The 21,631-nt window shown below is 33.3% G+C and overlaps 2 protein-coding genes across 5 annotated transcripts in view; both read right to left on the bottom strand.

The window, feature by feature from the left end:
* Window positions 1-258: 258 nt before the first annotated feature.
* Window positions 259-21,631, bottom strand: part of DMXL1 (Dmx like 1) — a 183,729-nt gene continuing 162,356 nt past the window's right edge. For all 4 annotated transcript variants that reach the window (XM_079145658.1, XM_079145659.1, XM_079145660.1 and 1 more), the window contains 6 exons: window positions 15,170-15,297; window positions 10,395-10,487; window positions 8,785-8,876; window positions 7,824-7,876; window positions 4,183-4,400; window positions 259-2,444 (listed from right to left, as the gene is read on the bottom strand). In XM_079145658.1, the coding sequence (XP_079001784.1) occupies window positions 2,220-2,444; window positions 4,183-4,400; window positions 7,824-7,876; window positions 8,785-8,876; window positions 10,395-10,487; window positions 15,170-15,297 (809 nt within the window). In that variant the 3' untranslated portion in view covers window positions 259-2,219. The remainder of the gene's footprint in view (window positions 2,445-4,182; window positions 4,401-7,823; window positions 7,877-8,784; window positions 8,877-10,394; window positions 10,488-15,169; window positions 15,298-21,631) is intronic.
* On the bottom strand, window positions 5,869-6,749 carry LOC306664679 (small ribosomal subunit protein eS4-like). Its single transcript, XM_079145682.1, has one exon. The coding sequence runs from the start codon at window positions 6,745-6,747 to the stop codon at window positions 5,941-5,943; it is 807 nt and encodes a 268-aa protein (XP_079001808.1). The 5' UTR covers window positions 6,748-6,749; the 3' UTR covers window positions 5,869-5,940.

The following is a 21,631-nucleotide window of genomic DNA, read 5'->3' as shown; positions in this document are numbered from 1 at the left end:
CAGTGCCTCACATGTGCTAGACAAGCACTTGAGTGCTGAGTCACAACCCCAGGCCCCTCCCATTTTTCTAGATAAATGCTTTCCTATTAGGTGGAAACAACTGTAGAAAAAGAAGAACAGAGTATCTGAGAAGGTTATTCAAACCTCCCTACATTAACCACATGTAAATACAGAAATTCTCCACTTTAAAATGTCACATATTTAAAGTCAACTAAATTGGCAGAAATATTACTTAAAACAATAGCATGCCAAAATAAGTCACTGCATGATTGTTTATTTAAAATATTATGACTCTGGATGTAAATACATATGGGCTTACATAATTTATGGTTATTCATATAAACCCTCAATTAAAATACTATTAATAGCTCATCCCCAATGCCTTTTGTTCTAATAAGCACAATAGTAAATTTTCTATCTCATTGAAAGTGTTTATAGCCTTTTGAATCTTGATTTGTGAAGAAATTACTGAAAAATAACTTATGCTTAACTACACCAAACAATAATATTGGTTTGCAACGCTGTCACAGATTTCTCCATGACAAAATAGTAATATATTGTTATTGCACAATTTATAGGACAGGTTTATAAACTCTCACTACATAATGACAGTGTTTTCACTGCAACTTGCTCCATACATTTAAAATTATGAAATACAATTTACAAAATCTTTAACAATATACTTTTATGATAAAAGTATCCTGAGGATATTACAAAATTCATTTTACCAGCCCTTCATTTCTTTGCTTTGACAGTTTAATTTCCAAGATAATAGTTGTCCATATCTCATTACATAAAAATGCTCTTAATTTATAGTTCCTACTGAACAAAATAAATTTAAGCTAAATATTATACAGTTGTCTCTTAAACACATAGTCCCCTTTGCATCCAGTCTCATTGGTTAAAATCAAGTATTTATCAAGTTCTCTATAATTCTGAATCAGAAAAGGTATCACATGAAACAGAGAAAGACAGCATACTTAAGTTAAAGTATTGTGCATTTTAAATATTTTGGCCATATTTTATAATAAAATAATATATTTTGGCAAAAATAATAAAATATAATGTTTAGTTTATTTTCTATTAATAATAATAGGTCTGGAGGGTATTTTACATTTGTAAATACTATCTAATTTGACTCTTTTCACATTTATTTCTAAAAACACTGCTATAACGTTTTCAGAATATTGAGACTAAAAAGCACCTAAAAAATAAGAAATAAAGATGAAATTTAAGTAAAACTTCTGTAGATGCTCAAATATCTTCTGACAAATTGATAAATTTTTAAGTATTTTACATGTGCCAACACAGAATCTTTATTGCCTACTAAGACTTACTTGGCTATGTAATCTTTAAAATAATCTTGGAAGTTATCTGGAAATTTATTTGAAAATTAGAATGGAATTAAAAAAATTTTAAATGAAAAGTTGCAAAAAAAAGTTGTTATTCTGGTGGCAGTTGTTGTTATGGCACAAAACACATGAAAAGACATGTAGTTTTTGCTTATATATATACAAAGGAAGTTCAAATAAGATGTGTAAGATATATGTATGTATATATATATACACACACACACACACACACATATACACACACATATATACGTACATACAAATACATTTACATAGACACAATTTGGGCTTTAGAGGGGTAACTGATGAAAACTTCACATAATGAATCATTTGGCTTATTTATCATTTATGTTCCAATGACAGTTTTAATGGAATAAAATGTTATTTCGTTGTTAACTCAAATACCAATCTATCACTAAGAGGAAAAGAGTTTGAGATGTACATGTCTGATAAAGGAACTAAGAGTGTGGTTGATTAAGTGATGAGTTATTGTGTGCAACTGCCATTACTTAAAGGGTATTTTTACTCTCAAAGAAATTTATGCAGAGATATCTGCAGAAGAGTTAATCAACAATAAGAAAACAAAACTCCTTTAACACTATGACATATTCACTACACCATACTATAAATATGTATTATGACAGCATTACTTACATATTCTATCTACTTTAGGCAATATAATCTAATTCTGAATGATTCTGTTAATTTTTAAGGCATCAGTGCATCAAGGGCAAAGCTCCATAAAATAAACATGAAAACAATAAAGCATTAGCTTATTTGTGGTATAGAGAATGATTACTGTACATGACATCTATTGGCAACTTCCATCAAATAGGTAATAAATTATACACCTTTTTTTAAAAAATATTACAGCATAAATTTCACATCATTTTTTAACACTTCATTTAAAGGGCTAAACTGATCTGGCAATATCCTCATTTTCATTGTTCCATCAGCGCCACAAGAGAAAATGTGATTTGCTGGTCCTGTCTCAATTTGCATCACTCCGGTTCCAATATTTCTAAAAATGGACTGCCGAGCATGTTCATTGATAAAAGTGTGGAGAAGGCTGAAAGTAGAAAGACTCCAAATCTGTAAAACATTAAGAACAAAATGAAAATTGGGTTGATAATTACCTTAAGAATCCTAATGAAAATTTCAGGTCTGTCTTCCTTTCCAGATAAAGAATTTCTAAAATGAAGGTGGAGAAAATCCATGTAGCCATAAGATCATAGCACTTTTAAAAAATATATTTTTAGTTGTAGACAGACAGAATACCTTTATTTTATTTATTTATTTTTTATGTGGTTCTGAGACTTGAACCCAGTGCCTCACACAGGTTAGGCAAGTGCTCCACCACTGAGCCACATCCCCAGCTCCAAGCACTTTGATTTAGTATAAGACATTACTATTTACCAACTGCTTCATGTTATTAAATACTTAAAAACCCATCCAATAAGTAAATATTATTAACCTTGCTTTAGAGATGAGAAAATCTAGGTATATGAAGGTTAAGTACACAAAGCCACAGAAACTTTTACTATTCCAGAGATGAAAATCAGTTTTCTATCCCTCAGCAGAGCTTTTGCTCTGCAGATGTATAGTGGAATAGTTCCATTTTTATACTACTGAGTGAGTACCTTGGGATCAGAACAGCTGAAAAGAGGAAAACACCAAAAAGCCATGGCAAGCTATGCTTTAACTACAAGACAAAAATCAGTTCTTAAAACTTCAGAATACTTACTGTGATTTTCTATTTTTAGCCCATATCAAAATAAATGTTTATTTCTAAAGCAAATTATAAGTATCTTCACTTATGTGAAGGACTTACATAGTGTTAGAACTTCTCTTTTAGATTTAGGGAAACTAATTTATATCCTGATTTTATTTAGGAAAAAAACTTAAAGAAATTGGTTAATTCATACTATTCTGTACATGAATTTATTAAATTATGGTTTCTAAATGCAATTTACATTTTCAATTTTTTACTTTGATTCTAAGAAAAATCAAATTTCTACAGCTCTAGTGTTTTTTCCAGCAGTTTTAACAAAGAAGTCCATCTTATTGCATTAGATACGCTAACTGCTTAATGAATTCTAAAACACCATACCCCTCAAATCTAGGGTTGCTGACCACTAAAATAACATGGAGACATGGAGACTAGTCTAAACTGATTGATGCATTTCCAAGAGGCCACAGGACCTTCAAAAACAAACAAACAAACAAACAAACAAACAAACAAAAAAAAACAGTTTAAGTATGAACATTCCTGAACCTTGAACTTCACAACTATTTCTGCAATTTGCACTTTTAATGAAGTTCCTTAACATTTTTAACGAGGCTGTTTAATATTTTAAACAACATAAGTTTAAACACAACAGAGTTAGAAAAGGACAGCGAGGCACAGGGCTTATCCAGGTACATTCAGAATTCTTCATTCAGGTATTGAGTGGTTGGATACTGTTATATTAAAAAAAAATGGGATTAATGTGGTATAAAAGAAAATGTCAATATATTACTCGGTACCTAAAAATTGAATTCAATTATATAACTCAGAATATGGAGGCAAGACTAGTTCTAATGTCTGAGATATGTTTATCTTCATAAAAAAGTTACTTCATAAGCATGGTTAAGCATATTTTAAGCAATTAAAAAAAAGAAAAATTTCAAATGTAATTTCATTTATCAAAGGATTTCTTAAAAAGCAATTAGCATTGTTGAAATAGTACTACTATTACTTGAGACAGATATTGTCAAAATGATTAAAGACCTAAGCTTTCTCAAAAATTTTTTTTCATTTTGTAGATTCTGTGATATCAATCATGTTTACCTTTATATTGCCTTCTGCAGATCCTGTAACGAAGTATTCTTCAGTTGGATCAATAGCAATGGCTTTAACAGGGGAATCATGGCTCTGAAAAAGCTGCTTTTGTTGTCGTTGGTGAAGGTCAAATACACATGTGAAACCTTTTCTGCCACCTGATATTAGTAGCTGATGTTTGGGAGCATATGCTAAAACTGTGGCTCCACTATCATGGCAAGTAAAAGCTGAAAGTTAAAAGAAAAAATGTTAAACCCATTTAGTAATATGGCTAAGTACGGCCAAGATGGAATAATAGACCAGGTTTGTTTTCCTGCCTGAAACAATTTAAAAGCCAAATGAAATATAGGGGAAAAATGATTTGAGAGGTGGACATCACTGGGCATTCCCATTTCTGAATGATGGGAAACAAGTCATAAAACTGCCCCAGCTTATTTCCTAGAAAAAGTTTTCTGGCCAGGGCATGATGAGGGGTAACCTAAGTAGAGCTGGGTTTCATACCAGTCATAGTGGATGAATAGTACTCTACCCTATACGTATTAACAGTTTCCTCTCGGACAGCTTTGTTATTTCCAATTTTCATCTATTTTTAAGTAAAGCTGCTAAGAACATTACTGTACAAGACTTTTAACAGACATGCATTTTCATTTCTCTTGGGTATATATATCTAACAATATACACACCTGGGACATGCTAGGTGTCTTTAACTTTATTATAAACTGCCTAACAGTTTTCCCAAGTGGTTGTTTCCCATTACATACTTCTATAAGTAACATGAAAGGGTTCCAGTTTCTCTACCTCCTCATCAACATTTAACATTAATTAATTAATTTTGGCCATTTTGGAGTATAGAGCAGCATCTTATAGCAAATTTAGCATGCATTTCCTAGATGATTATTCATGCTGATCATCTTTTCATACGCTTATTTGCCATTCAAATATTGAGAAGGTAATTTGATTGTGTATTCAGTGTTGTATCTAAAAACTCATCATCAAAAAAATGTTTAAAAATAAAAACTCACCATCAAACTCAAAATTGTTTGCATTTTACATGTAAGTCCTATGATCCATTTTGAATTGTTTTGTGAAATGTGAGGTCTACCTAGGTTCATTTTTTTTTTTTAACACATCAACATTCAATTGTTCTAACACTACTTGTTGAAGATATTATCCTTTTTTTCATTAAGTTGCCTTTGTGCTTTCATCAAAGGTCTGTCTAGTATGTACATATGAGTGTCTATCTGTTCCATGATCTAAGTAACTATTTTTAAAAAAATACGTATTTTTAGTTGTCAATGAACTAATGTGGTGCTGAGAATCGAACCCAGAGCCTCATATATGCCAGGTAAGCATTCTACCACTGAGCTACAACCCTAGCCCTAAGTAGCTATTTTTAAGCCAATACCACAGTGTCTTGATGATTGTAGCTTTACAGTAAATCTTGAAATCAGGTAGTGTGAGTCCTCCAAGTCTGTTTTTCTTCATTATTTGGGTGTTTTTTTTTTTTTTTTTTTTTTTTCATATGAACTTCACAACAATTAGTTGGTATCTGTAAGAGTCTGCTATCAGTTTCTCGGTATTGATAAAGGAGAATTTGAACATGGTTGTACTGAATTTAAAAAGTTGGGAAGAAAGAACATCTTAATAATACTGAATCTTCAAATCTGTAAATCTTTTTTTTTTTTTTTTTTGCAATTCATCCTGCTACATTTTAATTAAGTACAAAGACCCCTATTCTCCAGGCGTGTCACCTAGAGACCATTTATTTCACCCACTGCTCTGTTTGGCTGCCAATCTCTTGTCTCTCTCTTCAGCAATGGTGAGGCGGATTCCTTTTCCTCGGGGAAGAGAAATCCATGGTTTGTTGCCTTTGCCAATAACAAAAATGTTGGAGAGCTGGGTGGCAAAGCTGTTACCATTGGCATCTTTCACATGAACCACGTCAAAAGAGCCAGGATGTCTCTCTCTGTTGGTAATCACACCAATTCTTCTCAAGTGAGCAACTCTGGTCACCATACACAGGTTACCCGTGTCAAACTTGATGAAATCGGTAATCTTGCCAGTCTCCAAATCAATCTGAACAGTGTCATTCACTTTGATTAGGGGATCAGGGTAACCAATGGTTCGAGTAACGTGAGTCACCAGATGAGGGATTCCTTTTGTGCCCACAAAGATCTTTCTCACTTTGCACAACTTGTACTTGGCCTCCTCAGGTGTAATACGATGAACAGCAAAACGACCCTTGGTGTCATAGATCAGACGGAAATTCTCTCCAGTCTTATCAATGCTGATGACATCCATAAAACCGGCGGGGTAGGTTATATCAGTTCGGATTTTGCCATCAATCTTAATGAAGCGCTGCATGCAAATCTTTTTTACTTCATCTCCTGTCAGGGCATACTTAAGTCTGTTCCTTAGAAAAATGATGAGAGGAAGACATTCTCTCAGCTTGTGGGGACCAGTGGATGGACGAGGAGCAAACACACCAGTCAATTTATCCAGCATCCAACGCTTAGGAGCTGCTACCCGCTTCAGATGCTTCTTGGGACCACGAGCCATGGCTGCTCTAGGCATGGAAAGAGCTGTAGATCTTTTTTGATTTCCTTTGTAAAAAAATTTTGACAGACTGCATTTTGATTCATTGTACACAAATGGGGTACATTATTTCGTTTCTATGGTTGTACACATTGTAGATTCATACCATTCGTGTAAAAATACATGTACACATGGTAATGATGTCTGTCTCATTCCAACATTTTTCATACTTGCGCCTCTCATTTCCCTCTTCATAATCTAAAGCTCCTCCATTCTTCTCTCATCCCCCACCCCCACTGTATATCATCATCCACACATCTGGGAAAATGGTTGGCCTTTGGTTTTTTGGAATTGGCTTATTTCACTTAGCATGATATTCTCCAATTCCACCCATTTATCTGCAAATGTCATAATATTATTATTCTTTATGGTTGAATAATATTCCATTGTGTATATAATCTTTGATTTCTTTAATCATTTTTATAGTTTCTTGTGTACAGACCCTGTATATATTATTAGGTTTATGTCTCAGTTCCTCCTTATTTTGGGTGTAATTATGAATGGTAATGTTTTTAAAATTTCACACTGCATTTGTTCATTATTGGTACATAGGAAAGCAACTACCTTTAGTATAGCATATTCACCTTGTATTCAGTGACCTTGTTACATTCCCACATTAGTTCTAGAAGTTTCTTTTGTAGATTGAGATTTTCTACACAATCATGATGTCTATAAAGTGTTATCTTTCCCTTCCAATCCATATACCTTTTATTTCTCTTGTGTTACTGTTAAGACTTTCCATACAATGCTGAATAGGAGTGGTAAGAGGGGACATAATACTAGGTATAACTGATGTTCAGAATAATGACCTGTGGCTATCAGATTCCAAATAAGGACACACACTTTTTATATTATCTATATCCAACTTTCCTTCAACAACGTATTAGGTAGATTTAATTAATTATGTATATCTTTTTGTTTCCAAATCCTGCCATCATGGGCAAAATAAACCTTAAAAGTTGAAAAATACATGTTATTAAAACTAAATCTATTAAATCATTTTTAGTTTAGAAATTTCTTGAATTCAAAAATTTATGAAAGGTTTTAAAACTTACCATGGACTAAACTATTGGCAGGTGCTACGAGAGTATCCCACAAACATATGTTTCTGGAAAAAAAAGATTGCTTTTTGAAAGACATAGAAAGTTAACAGAATAAAAAATAAGAATGTCTCATATAATAAAATAACATGACTCCCTCAAAAAAGGTCCTTAAATTTATAAAAGTACCAAACACAAGTAACCAACAAGTTTACCTTATGTTTTGTAAAACTAAAAACTAACATTTTATAAAACTGTGTAACTTTAGCTTAACATGTACTTACAATAAGTACATATAGAATATAGAATATAGAAAGTACTTTAACAGCTGAAATGACATAGACAAATGGAAAAAGACACTGAACTTTCTTGAGCACAAAGAAAAACTTCCTTCTGATATAAAGAGGCACCAATATATGCAAGGAATTTCTATGCAAGATGGGCTAAAGACTGCATAGTCCTAAAATCCAGTTTCTAGTGCAAACTGAGGTCTTACAGATAAATATAAAAAGCTCAGCAACCTCAGCCTTGACCTCAGAATTCAGTTGTTCTAAGTAAGGAGAGAATTTAGTTTTTTGCAGGGGCAGGGTGGAGGAAGTTGGCTGCTATGAATTAGGATACTGGAAAACTAAGTCTTTTAGAATGTCTTGTTTTCTTGCTGTGAAAGTGATATCTATCCAACGAACAGATCATGTGGATTAACTAAGTTAACTAAATGACATGACTAATAAATAATGACTCCATTTTTGTCTCAAGCTTTTTAAATACATAGGAAATAATGCAAAGAAATGTTCATTCTACTAATAACCAAATACTTTTCTCCCTAACTTTACAAGTAGGACACTAAAAATATTCTAAGTAATAGTCTTTTTAATAAAAATACCTAAAGGCATAATTATTTTTGAGATGCAAGGATATAAAGTAATAAAAAAATCAGCTATATATATACATTTCAGTTTCAGCTATCAACTCTTACCGATTGTCAGTTGAAAGACCAGCTGTAGCTATCAGAGAGGAGGAACTAACGAAGACAAAATCATTGGCTGTTTTGTTATGACACTGCCAAGTCTGGAACGGTTATAAACAATAAATGTTACTGTTGTCAATAAAAATTTCATAACCAGGTAGATGTATTATTCAATAAGTGATCATGTAGTTTACAGCTTTCTTAAATCTTTTGTGTCTTTTTATCCTCTGAACTCCAGAAAAGTTGTAAAAGTAGCACAAAGAACTTTCATATATCCTTCACCCAGATTCAGCAATTTTAAACATTTTATCACATTTGTTTTACCTTTATTTATTTATTTCTCTCTCTCTCTCTTTTTTTTTTTTTTTTTTTTTTTGGGTGCTGGAGATCAAACCCTAAGGCCTTTGTACATGCCAAGCAAGTGCTCCACTACTGAGTTACACCCTCTAGCCCTTCTACTCTGAGCTACATCGAAAGTCCAAGTGCTTCACTTTTGTTTCACCAAAACTTCTAAGTTAAACATAAGGAGATTAAACTTCAAATATTTCCTCTGGTATATTTAATGAAATTTTCTGTCTTAGGAGAAGACAGAAACCAGGATTTTAGATTAGCTTTGACTTACCTTTGTTAAACTGACATGTTTTTCAGAAATATTTAAACTTAGAAGTAATTGTTCAAATCTATGAATAAAAATGACTAAACCACCAAAATTAGAAAATAGTAACAATAAATTATGGAAGTTAATTAAAAAAAAGGCAGATTCTTTAAGAAGCAAAATTTTTATGTTTAAATTTGTTGGCTTAGTAAAAATATAAAGAAAAAAAAAAACCTAATGTTCTTTTAATGTATCCTAACCAACCCTCACTTGCTTGCTTTCACTTAGTATTATAGTACAGCATTTAACTTTGGATCAATTACTGGAATCATAACTATATTCTTAACTTCTTTCAGATAGGTATTGCTTACTTCTGTAAAGGGCTTTACTGAAGAATATAGTAAATATAAACACAGTGTTCTTTGAAGCCACAGAAGGTTAAGTCTACATAGCATTGAATAGAGATATTTTAATATTTTGTTTAAAAAGAGACGAATGGGCTGTGGGTATTGTTCAGTAGCAGAGCACTAGTCTAGTATGTATGAGACCTGTTTTTATTCCCCCACACCACCAAAAAAAAAAAAAAAAAAAAAAAGGTGGAAGGGAGATAGAAAAACAAGTAAATAATAAAACAAGTTACAAAATAACCTTTCTACTTCGTTTGGTCCTAGAGAAGCTAAATGCAGGAAAAAAAATCAGATGCACTGATCTGTCATTCTATGTAGTATGAAACTGACTGCCACTTAATGAGGTTAGAAAAGGGTTCCAATAATCTATACATTGCATGGGTCTCGGAAGTATCATGTTGGTTCTATACATATTAACTCAAATTAAGAGAGACTAAGGATTTTTATGTTTCACAGAATAATTTTCACAAATACAAGGACAGGAGTCTACATAAAGTGACTAGAGTACTTAACACTGAACAGATTTTATTTATTCATTTGAATATTTCTTGTCTCAAATATATTCTTGTTTTCTTTAAAATTCAAATTTATTATATAGGTAGGAAGTCTTGGCTTACCAGGTATGGCTTAGGCATGCTTCCAGTAACAGGACAACATTTCCAGTTTGTTTGATACAAACTTAAATATCCGTCAGCATCAACTATTCCAAACTTAGAGAAAAAAATATTTAAAATTTTTAACATGTTTAATGCAAAAGCACAGATTTATACTTATCTTCATTGTGACAGTCATTTTGCTTAAATAGTAAACTGAAATATTGTTCAAATTTTAACTTCACCTATTCATGGATAAAATGACTCAAAAGTATTATTTTAGCTCCTGTTTAAAACGTATGCCAGGGTAGACAGAAAGGAAACAAACATCAGATATCCATTTAATTACAGTAATCTAAAGCATCATCTGTATATTTTCTATAAATACTCCATAAAAGAGAGTACTACATTAATACATTAAACTTATATATGGCCAAGTTTTATCACACGTAAGGTGGAAAACTTTTCTGAACAGGACCAAATAAGGGCTCTCAGAAATATAAAACAAGGAAGACACGTAAGAGTAGAAAGTAAAATAAGGATTGTCACAGTAAAAGAATTCTACTATGGGAGCTTGAGAATAATTTTAACTGGGAAGACATTAACATAATTCAATAAGGGAGTATGTAAAGATCTTCTAGAATGAGTAAGATAGCTAAAATATTTTTTCTTTCGATTGTAAAAATAGTGTATGCTTACGTGAGGTATATAAATAAAACAAATGTTTATTTTGGACACTTGTCCTCTCCTTCTTCCATATCCAATGCCTACTTCAACCATTTGATGCTATGTCCTTTAAGATTTCTTTCTATGAATATTCAAACATTTATACACAGCATTTTTTAATAAAAATGGGATTGTAATATATAATTCCATAGTTACATTTTCATTTATTACATTTCCATATCAAGACATAAATCTAGCTGTGTACTTTTCCCTTACAGTTTACAATTTAGTCTATTATAAAAAGTGCTGTTTTAAACATTTTATACATATATGCCTTTTCATAATTATGTAAGACAGATATCTAGAAATGGGAAAGCTTGGTCAAAGACTGTCATTTAAAATTGATAGATGAAGGCAAAATTAAATTCTAAGTGGAAATATGAATTTACACCTTTTTTTAAAAAATTAATGCTGGCTTAAAATTTGAAACATTTGTGGGCTGGGGATATAGCTCAGTTGGTAGAGTGCTTGCCTTGCAAGCACAAGGCCCTGGGTTCAATCCCCAGCACTGCCAAAAAAAGAAAAAAAAAGAAAAAAAAAAAAAGAAAATTGAAACATTTGTTAATTTTATTTGATTTACTGATTTATTTTGGGAGGACTGGGGATTGAACTCAGGGGCACTCGACCACTGAGACACATCCCCAGCCCTATATTTGTATTTTGTTTAGAGACAGGGTCTGAATTGCTTAGTGCCTCACTTTTGCTGAGGCTGGCTTTGGACTCAAGATCCTCCTGCCTTAACCTCCCAAGACACTGGGATTACAGACCTGCACCACCATGCCTGGCTTGTCTATTTTATCAGGAAAAAAACTTTGATTTTAATTTGCAGTTAAATTATTAGTGAAGGTTACTGACTATGCACAGACTCTTCAAAAATTATTCCTATTCTTAGTCTATTACTCTATTAAATTATTGGTCCATTAAAAATTATTAGGGCTAACATTAGGAATATTAACCCAGTTTCTACAGGTATTTTTCCAAGATTTATATTTCTTGCTTATTCAATTTTCTGAAGTAGATCTAGGTATGTTCTTCAGAAAGGGGACACATGTATTATTAGTCATTGACTTAATAGTATGGATGGGTATCAATTCAGTTCCAACTCTTGTTTATCAGAATTCTATGGATAATGCTCTACTGTCACATTAATCTTTGAGTGAGCTGATACCATTAGTTTGAAAGGTGGAGGTTGTAAGTAACCATTTATGCCTCCCACTCCTTCTTATGGAGCTTATAGTATTTTTCTTTATCCTTCAAATAAAAAATACCCAGCAACAAAACAACCAGGATGTATGTGAGTATATGTTATTTTTCAATACTTCTACATAGTACTAGGCAGGTTCTTTATCTATTCTTCGGAGAATTATTCTTTATTTCTTTGAATATTGCTTCTCTTTCATTATTTTGTTTTTTTTTCTTTTTTTAGAACATTTTCTGAGATATTATCATAGAATAATTTCTTAATTTGTGCTTCCCAATCATAAACATGATTTTTAACTATTTCTGTTTTGCTATTCAGTACTTCCAATAAACTGTTTTTTTCCTCTTATAAACTAGTTTTCAATTTATTCCATTTATCAACATTTATAGCATCCCAGTTCTCAATGGCTAAGCTATGAAACCAGCTTAGGTAAAGATGAATGGAAAAACAAAATGTGGTATATATACACAATGGAATATTACTTGGTCATAAAGAATGAAATTATGGCATTTGTGCTGGTAATGAATGGAACTGGAGACTATCACAATAAGTGAAATAAGCCAATCCCCAAAAAACCAAAGGCCAAATGTTCTCTCTGATATGTGGATGCTAACACACAATAAGGGGGGGGGGGGTTCCTTGGATTAGACAAAGGTACATGCAGAAAAGCGGGAGGGGAGGGGAACAGGAAACACGGTAGAATGATCAAACATTACTTTCCAATGTTCATGTATAAATACACAACCAGGGTAACTCCACATCGTGTACAACCCACAAGAATGAGAAGTTATACTCCATGTATGCATAAAATGTCTACTGTCATGTATATCTAAAAAAAATAAATAAAAAAGAAAAAAAGTACTGCTTTAAATATTTTTACACATAATACCTTATTAGGTTCAGTTCACTCACTGAACACAATTTTTGGGAATCATGTTTTTAACTTCCAAGAACTCTTTCCTGTTCTTCTACTGCCCTTGTTGACGTTGGTTGTCTATTTCTATTTGCAGTTGATAATCAAATGGGGAGCGGATGCTTACTTATTGTGCTATTGGGATCCATCAGGGAAGTGAATGTACAGTAAATTCTCTGCCGGTTGAGCCTTAAAATAGCCCATGTGGAAGCCTATAATGAGTGTTAAAGATGAAAAATAAAATTTTGGAAGATATTGAATATCATGCTAAAAAATTTGACATGAGGTGCCTTGAAGGGTTCTTGAAAAAATATGATCTTACCTATCCTTTAGTTAGGTAACTATACTGCTTATTATATAATTTTGTTGACAAGATGATTCATTAAACAGATAAGTGTTGTGATATAGAATGACTATTAGGAACAATGTAGTATTTAAAAAATTTTTTTGTACCTTTGTTTATTTTTATGTGGTGCTAAGGATCAAACCCAGTGCCTCACACATGCTAGGCAAGTGTTCTGCAACTGAGCTACAGCCCCAGCCCCAGGAACAATGTGATACTGACAACAAATTGGAAAATTATGAATATATAAAGGATATTAATAAGGAACACGATTGAGAATATAGATTGAGTATGCCTTATCAAAAATGCTTGGGACCAGAAGTGTTTTAGATTTTGGAATATTTGCATAGACTATATTGGTTGAGCATCCTTAATTTGAAAATCTGACATCCAAAATGCTCCTAAATCCAAAACTTTATGAGCACCCTAAAGTGCTCAAAAGTACTTTCAGAGCATTTCAGATTTTGGATTTTCAGATTAGGAATGCTCATTTGATGCTAAATAAGTTTCAGTGTTAGGAACATTTCAGATTTCAGATTTGCAATGCTTAACTCATACAAATTCTACAGGCTTCTACATTACATCTTAACTTCCCATTAAGGAACATAGAATGTTGCTAACTGGCATTAAAAAATAAGCTCTTAAAATATGGTTTCATAACTAAATTAAACAATATTGACTTTTATAAAATGGAAATAAAAGCTGTGTGACAAACAATAGACAAAAAGGTTGCAGCATATAATTATACAAGCAACATGTGAGGAGGGTTAAAGATCGAGAGATTGAGGGGAAAGACAAGCAGACATACTATCAGCTAGGGTTTACATGAATAAATTTCAGTGGTTCATGGCCCATAAGATGAAGAACAGGCTGATTTACTTTTTAATGATTGTTTAAAGTGCAAGTGAGATATGAGGAGCAGAGAGGCAGTTTGAAGAAAGCGGAGAATACGGAAAATGAAGGTAAGTGATGTTCTAGAGCAGACAGGGTCAGCAAATTTTCTTAAATGGATATACAATAAATATTTTAGCTTGCCCACTATAAGGTTTTTGTTCTCCTGAACTCTGCTGTTATAGTGGAAAATAGCCAAAGAAAACAAATAGTGGTTGGATTAACGGTGATAAGACTATTTATTAAACAGACGACTAGATCAGTTTCCTAGTACCTTGGTTCTAGAGCAGTGTTTCTTAAAACTTTAATAAGTATACAAATCACAAGAGTAGTTAAAATGCAGATGGTGATTCAGCAGATCTGAAAAGGAGTCCATAAAATTACTTCTACCAAGTTCCCAAATGTGACTTGCTACTTGGTGCTAAATCATATTTGGAATAGATTACAGGGGATAAAGAAATCAACATTTAATAATAAAAAATGTGTAATATAAAATGGGCCTATAATCATTTGATCCTAAAGCAACTTGTAATTTTAGTGGACATGTATATAGTATATATCCAGGAGGAACCAAATAAATTTAAATGCACTCTTTGAGAAGAATTTTTAAAAATTCATATAAGATTAAAGCATCATTACTGAGTTATTCACTTCAGAAACTCAAACTAGTGATATTTATAAACCCCTAATACAATCCTCTTTTCCCATTTCCATTTGCATACTACCTTATTTCCCTGATAGTTAAATCTCATTCTTGTAACTCTTGAGTTGCCACCAGATCGAAAGCAGGTTATTTGTTGAGAATGGCCCCATTCAAACATTCTGACACTCCCATCTTGAGCTCCTGTCAGATCTGCATTATAAGATGACAAAAATTTCACATTTACGTTAAGAATCTTTGGGAAAATTTATTTATTAATCCAGTGCAGGAAATCTTTATCAAAGAAAAACCTGGGAAGTAAATCACAGTCAATTTATATGAATTTACTTTCATATGAAATTTCATTTCATATGAACAGAACTGGATAATGAGAAGTAAATGAGATCATTTATATAAAGCACTCAGAAATATACCTTATCAAACCAAATTTATGTTAATTATAATTATCAGTATTAATGTGATATGGTATGTGAGAAATTTATGTATATAAAGACATCCAGCACTTTGCTAGTCACACTATTAGCTAATTTCCCCTAATTCTTTACCAAGTATTTAAAATAAATAAACTTCAACTATTTTTAAATGTTTTACCATCAGCAAAGGGTGATGGGGTAGAGACAGAATTTCTTTCTTTTTATAACAATAGAAATACAAAGGATTATTTTATTTTTTTAGTTAAAAAAAATTTTTTTTAGACTTTTTAGATATATACATGACAGTAGAGTATATTTTGACATATTACACATATATGGAGTATAACTTCCCATTCTTGTGGTTGTACATGATGTGCAATTTTCAGTGGTTGTGTATTTATACATGAACACAGGAAAGTAATATCTGATTCATTCTACTGTCTTTCCTATTCCCCACCCCTCTCCCTTTCCTTCATGTCCCTTGGTCTACTCCAAGGAACTCCGCCCTTAGGGTGTTAGCATCCACATATCAAGAGAGAACATTTGGCCTTTTGTTTTGGGGGATTGGCTTATTTCATTTAGTATGAGTCTCCAGTTCCTTCCATATGGCACAAATGCCATAATTTCATTCTTTATGGTTAATATTCCATTGTGTATATATACATATACCACATTTTCTTTTTTCATTCATCTGTTGAAGGTTACTTAGGTTGGTTTCATAGCTTAGTCATTGTGAAGTAGATGCTATAAACATTGATGTGGCTGCATCGCTATAGTCACACTGATTTTAAAGTCCTTTGGGTATATGCCAAGGATAACTGGGTCAAATGATAGTTCCATTCCAAGTTTTTTGAGGAATCTCCACACTGCTTTCCAGAGTGGTTGTACCAATATGCAGTCCAACCAGCAATGTATGAATATACCTTTTCCCCCACATCCTCTTTTATTGTTACCTGTATTTTTGATAATTGCCATTCTGACTAGAGTGATATGAAATCTTGGTTGTAGTTTTAATTTGCATAGACAATTTCTTGAGACTGGGAATGTTAACTCTTCCCTTGTTCCCCTAATAGTCTTGATTAACTTAATTTTAAAAACTGGGTTACCTATGTTTAAAAAGCACTTACATTTTTCTAATATTTACAGTGTTGAAAAAATAAACAACATGTATTCTGGGAGACATACAGGTTAAAATGGCGGTAGGGCCTTGAGTTCCTGCATGAGCAAACTGAAACCCAATTCAATATAAACAGTAAAAAAACCCCTTAAGCTTAACCAAACAAAACTCACAAATAAATCTCTCACTACAGACTTTACAAATCAAAAACTGCCAACGAACCTCTAATTGAGGACTTTGCATTTTAATCAATCAAATATTTATTTTGCTTTGCTTCCTTGAACACTTTATAAAATTTTCCTCTCATGCCACCTCAGTGAAGCCCCAAACCACTTGTGGTTTGGTTCTGCCTGATTCATGAATTTGAGTTGAAAGCTCAAATAAACTTGTTAACATTTGAATGTGCCTAATAGTTCTGGTGTCAGAAAGAAGAAAAGGAAGACTCCCTGATCATGACCCCCCAGAGGCAATGAATAACCAGGCAGAGATACTCTGCTGAGCCTCTTTTGCTCACTGCTACTTGCTGCACATTTGTAGGCCTGTGTTATGGTTTAGATGTGGTATCCCCCAAAAGCTCACGTGAGACAATGCAAGAAGGTTCACAGGAGAAATGACTGGGTTATAAAAGCCTTAACCCAGACAGTGAATTAATCCCCTGATACAGATTAACTGAGTGGTAATTGAAGTGGTAGGGTGTGGCTGGAGGAGGTGGGAATTGGGGCATATATTTGTAGATGGCAAGTGGATCTCTGTTTTCTGATCAACATGTGAGCTGCTTCCCTCTGCCACACTCTGCTGCCATGAGCCCTGAGGAATGGAGTCTGCTGTCTCTAGATTGAGACCTCTGAAATCGTAAGCCCAAATAAACTCTTCCTTCCCTATAGTTGTTCTGGTTAGGTCCTTTAGTGGCAGTGGCGAAAAAGCTGACTAAAACAGCCATTTGGATTTGAGTTCTTCAACTTTCATCATGGGATCCCAAATTTAAACATTTCTGTTCTAGACAAGGTCTGTAAGGATGAATGGAGTGTGACATAAATTGGATTGGGTCCAACAGGAGGCCTCAGATTGATAGTTTTAAGACAGAGAATTGTGTGTTCATGTGAATTCAGGAGTCTAGAACGCTAGCCCCAATTTTTATTTTATCTGGGTTAATTAGTCAAATAAGTTCATGTTATCTTTGTTACAAAATTTCTTAGCAAGAAAAGTAACTTGGTAATAGCTGTCCTTGTGTGGTATTACACCTACCCAAAATAGTTTCCCATAATCCTTTGGCAACTTATGCCCTTTAAGTGAAATTAACTGCTGAATATTTATTGAATACCTGGATCATTTACATACACAGTGAAATATTGAAACATTAATTGCTCTACCTAGGCTTATATAGTTTTTGGATTCTTATTACAGAACTAAAGATATTGAGGTTTTTCCAAAGGACGAATGATCTCGCTGATAAGTGGATGATGACACATAATGGGGTGTGGGAGGGGTTAGTGTTAGGGTTAGAGTTAGGGTTAGGGAGGGGGGCAAGAATGGAGGAAGGAAGGACTGTATAGAGGGAAAAGAGGGGTGGGGGGAAGGGAAAAAATAACAGAATGAATCAAATGACATTACCCTATGTAAATTTATGATTACACAAATGGTACGCCTTTACTCCATGTACAGAGAAACAACATGTATCCCATTTGTTTACAATAAAAAAAAAAAGATATTGAGGTTTTTAAGTAAATGTGACCTGTGCCATACTGAAAAACTGTACTACTTATAAACTGTACTATGAGAAAGAACATACCTCTATACATTTTGAAAGGGTGGTTTACAGATTTGCCAATCTATAGAATGCTTCTCTGACAGTACATAATTATGTACTTATAATTTTTACCAGAACTTAAAGTTAGAAAAAGTTAAGACTTCTAGTTTATATTTGTAATTAAAACTACCAAGGAAAACAAAGAAACAATTCTGTGTGTGAGAAAAGTATGACAAGTTTTTGGTAGGTGAAGCTATGAGTTATGACAGGTTATGTTTTTCATAAAGGAGAGTAACTTTTGTCTTAAAGTTGAGGAAACAATGGAAAAAAGAAATATAGGATACTTATTCAGATTATATATAAGAACTATACGAAGGTCTGTGGAAGAGAAATTTGAAAAGGAATTTTATGTATGGTCAAATTGGCTAAGATATGAATTTATTTATATATTATTATCTTATGAAAGGAATGATGAGATCAAAAAGCATATTGATAAAATGTTTTAAAAAATTTTTTTAGTTGTAGATGGATACAATATTTTTTATTTATTTATTTATTTTATGTGATACTGAGGATTGAACCCACTACCTCACATGTACGAGGCAAGCACTCTACCACTGAGCTACAGCCCCAGGCCCACGATGGTTTCTAAATTATCGGTTTATTCTTGATGTGATATCGTGAAAGATTTTTTTAACTTTTAGAAATCTGACTAAATTAAGATTGTGTGTTTTATCAAAATAATTTCCTGTGCTTCGGCATGTTGTCTTCAAAACTAGGTCTTTGATTAGTAAAACTGCATCTTCTCAATATTTTTTTTTATTTTTTAAAAATATATTTATTTTAATTAAAATTCATAAATTTACATAGGGCAATGTTGTTTGATTCATTCTGTTATTATTTTCCCTTCCCCCGCACCCCTCCCACCCCTCTTTTCCCTCTATACAGTCCTTCCTTCCTCCATTCTTACCACCCTCCTTATCCCTAACCCTAAATTTAACCCTAACTCTAACGCTAAACCGTCCTACCCCCCCTTATATGTCCTCATCCGCTTATCAGAGAGATCATTCGTCCTTTAGTTTTTTCAGATTGGCTTATCTCACTTAGCATGATATCCTCCAATTTCATCCATTTGCCTGCAAATGCCATAATTTTATCAATCTTCACGGTGGAGTAATATTCCATTGTATATATATGCCACAGTTTCTTTATCCATTCATCAACTGAAGGGCATCTAGGTTGGTTCCACAATCTGGCTATAGTGAATTGAGCAGCTATGAACATTGATGTGGCTGTATCTCTGTAGTATGCTGATTTTAAGTCCTTTGGGTATAGGCCAAAGAGTGGGATAGCTGGGTCAAATGGTGGTTCCATTCCAAGCTTTCTGAGGAATCTCCATACTGCTTTCCAGAGTGGCTGCACTAATTTGCAGCCCCACCAGCAATGTATGAGTGTACCTTTTTCCCCACATCTTCGCCAACACCTATTGTTGCTTGTGCTCTTGATAATCGCCATTCTAATTGGGGTGAGATGAAATCTTAGGGTAGTTTTGATTTGCATATCTCTTATTACTAGAGATGTTGAACATTTTTTCATATATCTGTTGATTGCTTGTACATCTTCTTGTGTGCAGTGTCTGTTCATTTACTTAGCCCATTTGCTGATTGGATTATTTGTATTCTTGGTGTAGAGTTTTTTGAGTTCTTTATAGATTCTGGAAATTAGCGCTCTATCTGAAGTATGAGTGGCAAAGATATTCTCCCACTCTGTAGGCTCTCTCTTCACATTACTGATAGTTTCCTTTGCTGAGAGAAAGCTTTTTAGTTTGAAACTATCCCAGTGATTGATTCTAGCTTTTATTTCTTGTGCTATGGGAGTCCTGTTAAGGAAGTCTGATCCTAAGACAACAAGTTGAAGGTTTGGACCTACTTTTTCTTCTATAAGATGCAGGGTCTCTGGTCTGATTCCGAGGTCCTTGATCCATTTTGAGTTGAGTTTTGTGCAGGGTGAGAGATAGGGATTTAGTTTCATTCTGTTGCATATGGATTTCCAGTTTTCCCAGCACCATTTGTTGAAGAGGCTATCTTTTCTCCATTGCATATTTTTGGCACCTTTGTCTAGTATGAGAAAATTGTATTTATTTGGGTTTGTGTGCATGTCCTCTATTCTGTACCATTGATCTACCTGTGTATTTTGGTACCAATACCATGCCGTTTTTGTTACTATTGCTTTGTAATAGAGTTGAAGATCTGGTATTGCGATATCGCCTGCTTCGCTCTTTCTACTGAGGATTGCTTTAGCTATTCTGGGTTTCTTATTCTTCCAGATGAATTTCATAATTGCTTGCTCTATATCTGTAAGGTACGTCACTGGGATTTTAATTGAAATTGCATTGAATCTGTATAGCACTTTTGGTAGTATGGCCATTTTGACAATATTAATTCTGCCTATCCAAGAACATGGGAGATCTTTCCATCTTCTAAGGTTTTCTTTAATTTCTTTCTTTAGTGTTCTGTAGTTCTCATTGTAGAGGTCTTTCACCTCTTTTGTGAGATTGATTCCCAAGTATTTTATTTTTTTCAAGGCTATTGTGAATGGGGTAGTTTTCCTAATTTCTCTTTCTGAAGATTCATCACTTATGTATAAAAATGCATTGGATTTATGAGCATTGATCTTGTAACCTGCTACTTCACTGAATTCACTTATGAGTTCTAAAAGTTTTCTGGTGCAATCTCCAGGTTCCTCTAAATATATAATCATGTAATCAGCGAACACGGATAGTTTGAGTTCCTCTTTTCCAATTCGTATCCCTTTAATTTCTTTGGTTTGTCTAATTGCTCTGGCTAGAGTCTCAAGAATGATATTGAATAGAAGTGGTGAAAGAGGGCATCCCTGCCTTGTTCCAGTTTTTAGGGGGAATGCTTTCCGTTTTTCACCATTTAGAATGATATTGGCCATGGGCTTAGCATAAATGGCCTTTACAATGTTAAGGAATGTTTCCACTAGCCCAATTTTCTCTAGTGTTTTGTGCATGAAGGGATGCTGTATTTTATCAAATGCTTTTTCTGCATCTATTGAAATAATCATGTGATTCTTTACTTTTAGTCTGTTGATATGATGAATGACATTTATTGATTTCTGGATGTTGAACCAACCTTGCATCCCTGGGATGAAACCCACTTGATCATGGTGCACTATCTTTTTAATATATTTTTGTATGCAATTTGCTAAAATTTTGTTGAGAATTTT

The sequence above is a fragment of the Sciurus vulgaris genome (assembly GCF_902686455.1).
Source record: "Sciurus vulgaris genome assembly, chromosome: 6".
In the NCBI taxonomy this organism is placed as follows: Eukaryota; Metazoa; Chordata; class Mammalia; order Rodentia; family Sciuridae; genus Sciurus; species Sciurus vulgaris.
Note: the sequence above shows the minus strand (reverse complement) of the source record. Positions and strands in the feature narration are given on the sequence as shown.

Coding starts and splice junctions, on each gene's coding strand:
- LOC306664679 (XM_079145682.1), bottom strand. CDS start 6,747: ATGCCTAGAGCAGCCATGGCTCGTGGTCCCAAGAAGCATCTGAAGCGG.